The sequence below is a fragment of the Copidosoma floridanum genome, unplaced genomic scaffold (genome assembly GCF_036245765.1).
Source record: "Copidosoma floridanum isolate Cflo_tuat_1 unplaced genomic scaffold, Cflo_Japanese_pri ptg000025l, whole genome shotgun sequence".
Lineage (NCBI taxonomy): Eukaryota > Metazoa > Arthropoda > Insecta > Hymenoptera > Encyrtidae > Copidosoma > Copidosoma floridanum.
In genome coordinates this window covers 797,060-800,757 of record NW_028321902.1, presented here as the reverse complement: position 1 = coordinate 800,757, position 3,698 = coordinate 797,060, and the positions used below count along the sequence as shown (strand labels likewise).

At 35.7% G+C, this 3,698-nt stretch overlaps 1 protein-coding gene across 6 annotated transcripts; it reads left to right on the top strand.

The window, feature by feature from the left end:
* The first annotated feature begins 946 nt into the window (after positions 1 to 946).
* CstF64 (cleavage stimulation factor subunit 2 CstF64) lies at positions 947 to 3,471 on the top strand. 6 transcript variants are annotated; one of them, XM_089595178.1, is made up of 8 exons: positions 947 to 1,114; positions 1,211 to 1,289; positions 1,543 to 2,129; positions 2,268 to 2,451; positions 2,542 to 2,568; positions 2,648 to 2,736; positions 2,825 to 2,958; positions 3,041 to 3,471. In XM_089595178.1, exons 1-8 carry the CDS (start codon positions 1,054 to 1,056, stop codon positions 3,158 to 3,160), a joined length of 1,281 nt encoding a protein of 426 aa, XP_089451304.1. In that variant the 5' UTR covers positions 947 to 1,053; the 3' UTR covers positions 3,161 to 3,471. The 6 variants fall into 6 exon arrangements, with proteins under 6 accessions (XP_089451304.1, XP_089451302.1, XP_089451300.1 ...); XM_089595176.1 differs by having other exon boundaries at positions 2,819 to 2,958; XM_089595174.1 differs by having other exon boundaries at positions 2,648 to 2,739.
* The last annotated feature ends 227 nt before the right edge of the window (positions 3,472 to 3,698 follow it).

Below are 3,698 nucleotides of genomic sequence, written 5' to 3'. Positions count from 1 at the left end.
GTCGTATTAAAAGAGTTAACTGATTAAATTTTTTTGTTCATACATATATTAAACAGAATTTATCACAATATTCAACTTGCACTATGTTTTTTTTACTGCAGTTAAATGGAAAAATAATTTTAAATGCTATACAAGCAACCGATAAAAGTGACATTTACGCCATTATGCATATTTTTTTTGTACATTTTTTTTTTTTATTCACATTTTTTATTGCAAAATTTTTTGTAAAACTCCACCACGGCAAAACCTATTTAAAAACTAATTAAGAACCATTTGGAAAATTTGGTATCAACACCAGAGAAAAAAAAAAGAGCTTTTCTCTACGACGAATTGTTTAACACAACTTATCGTTGTGAGCCTCCTATTTAGAATTAATAAAACAAAAATACTCAAAGTAAAATTTATTATGACGACGTTTGTAACGTACGGGACTGTCGTACGAGGGAAAAGTATGTAAACAGATTGAAAAAGGCTATACTATACTACTTGAAGTAAAATTAACTTTAAAAAATTTTCTGTAATTAAATTGAGTTTTCAAATTTTCATAAACAATGAACAAATTGTATCATTTACAGTGGAATTTATTTTCCTTTTTTCATGAGCTTATAAATGATTTCTCCATTTTTTCTACACATCTTCCAAATCTCTTCAAATACCCTATGATGGTACATGCATCAGAGATGTATAAGTGCTCGATTTTTTTAGCGAACAAATTTAAATGAAACTAAGTACGTACATTATATTTGTACATTCATCATTTTACTTCGTTTCTCAATTTTTTAAATATTTAAATGTGTCATGGTGTCATCTCTCTTTTAAAAAGAGTCTTTTTGGCTTTGGCGCACGCGTTTTCCACACGTACACATATATACACGTACATGTGTGTATTTGTAGTGGTTCTGTTGTATGTATATACATGTTAGAGCAGCTAGCACTGCTAGCAGACGCGAAAGTGGGTGCATCGGTGCACGTTTCATATATGCCGCCCAGTACAGTAAACAAAAAAATTGAATTTGGAGGGTACGCTTGTTAAACAAAAGAACAACAACCAAAATGACGAATTCAACTATTTCGGATCAGTCCCTGATGGATAAGTCGATGCGAAGCGTCTTTGGTGAGGAAAATGTTTGGTTACCAGTTGTATTCCATCCCACACTCCGGTTTTATGTCATCAATACTTTTTTAATTTAATAATTTGCTTCTTTCAAAGTCGGGAATATCCCGTACGAAGCGACCGAGGAAAATCTCAAGGACATCTTCAGCGAAGTTGGTCCAGTCTTGTCTTTCAAGTGAGTACTAGGCCGTTGTTGTCACCTTAACCTCATTCTCCGGGGGCACTCTTATTGCTTTTCTTGTTATTTTCATTTGATTCTTTAAAGGTGGTTGTTGAATCTAGTACATTTTTCGTAACTGAACTACAGATACATTTAGTAATAAAGAAAATTACATAAACTCCAGTCGTAACTTAATCATTGGAGTTTTTTGTTGTCATGCACCCAATGAATCTCAATTGGAATCATTAAACGTTTAATTGTTGAACAGATTGGTCTTTGATCGCGAGACCGGCAAACCCAAGGGCTATGGCTTCTGCGAGTACAAGGATCAGGAAACTGCACTCAGTGCCATGCGCAATCTCAATAGTCACGAGATCGGGGGCAGAACATTACGGGTCGACAATGCTTGTACGGAAAAGAGCAGGATGGAGATGCAAAGCTTACTGCAAGGCCAGAACACGGAGAACCCGTATGGCGAAGCTGTGCAGGCAGACAAGGCCCCCGAAGCCATTAGCAAAGCAGTAGCTTCCCTACCACCAGAACAAATGTTCGAGCTGATGAAACAGATGAAGCTCTGCGTTCAAAACAATCCCAATGAGGCCAGGCAGATGTTGCTGCAGAATCCACAGCTGGCCTATGCTCTGCTCCAAGCACAGGTCGTCATGAGGATCGTTGACCCGCACACAGCGGTCAGCATGCTACACAAGGCTAATCCTATTCCTGGTGTGCTCATGCCGCCCGAGAAGCCACCCATGATGAATGTACCTCCGCCGCGTATCGAGGAACCCTGGCTCACGAGCAGACCTCCACCACCTATTGTTAATACAACCATCCCACCTGTATCTATATTTGCCAGTGAGTATACAATTTTATCATTTGCATCTACTTTGATTGTACGGGCTTGAAGCAGGTTTTGATATTTTGATCATATTTTAAAATTTATCTTACCAATCAACCCTACAAAAAAATTATTGTCTCTCATCAATTTAACAGATCAAGATGTAGACCTTAGAACTTTGGACAGACAAATCGATCCAAGAGTAGCAAGAATGGATCAAGACTTGAGAGGACCACCACCACAGACGGTAGTACCGACGATTACTGCACCTGTTGTACCAGCAATCGTACCGACGACGATCGACCCGAGGACCGTCGCCGCTTTCAATACAACAGAATCGTTAGTACTGCACTATTTCGTGTTATTATTAATTTCATGTCGCTAACACAGTCATCAACTAATTCATTACTAACGTTGTTTCATGCTTAGAGTACTACCTATGGAAACAGTTGACAGGTTCCATTTTTTTCCATGTATTTTCGTTGTAAGACCATGAACAAACAAAAGATCAACTAATTTCCTTTTAATTTTGCAGCTTTTCAAGAGATCCAAGGACTGATCGATTTTCTAGAGATCCTAGAGATCCAAGGATACCAGTTGATCCTAGAATGGCTGCTAAACCAAGTGGTACTTATTGTTGCATTTTTCCATAGTGACAATAATTTAAACACAGTGCAATTCCAGCAATAATAAATATTTTTACTAGTTACAGCACCTATTATTGCAGCTTCACCTACAGTAATTAATTCAATTACACCAACTGCAACTTCAATTGCAAATAGCAGTTCCCGACTGATTCCCGGTATGTCTGCCAACATTCCTAGTGGTGCGACCGATCAAGAAAAGGTTTGATTTTTTCTTTATTGAAATGGTATTTTTTAGTAACTAAATAATGTTTCTAACGCTCTTTATTTATTTTGCTTTTTAGGCTGCGCTAATAATGCAAGTGTTGCAATTGTCAGATGAACAAATTGCTATGTTACCACCAGAGCAGAGACAAAGCATTTTAGTACTGAAAGAACAAATCGCAAAGAGTTCGATACGTTAAAACTGTATTAGTATTAATGACAGTTTTTACTGATGAGTGTAACAAAAATGAAATGAAATGTACATATTTTAACAAGAACGATTAGGGTATTTACGAACTTGTGCATCTTGATAATTGTGAAAAAAAGTGAATGACAGTATATGATGTCTGACTCAGTAATTTGAACATTGAAAACATCTTAAAAGCCTTAAGAATATTTTTAAAATTTCCGTTTATACTATAAAGTATAGGATACTGAAACTTGAAATTAAGGTAACATATGTATTGTCAACAGGAAATTTTGTATCGATGTAAATGCAGACATTGTGTATAACTTTGTAAAAATTATTTATAGATAAATCATTAAAAAAATTACATACGATTTCTTTGATTGGCTACCAAATTTTCATGGTATTAATAATATCATGAAGCCACTTGGAAAATATTGCTATTTGAAAAAATAACGCTTTACAGTACTGGTAAGTGAAAAAATTTTTGAGATTAGTTGGGCAATCCAATTGTTAAGTAAAAAGTATTTCCATGTTCTTGATAATTAAGG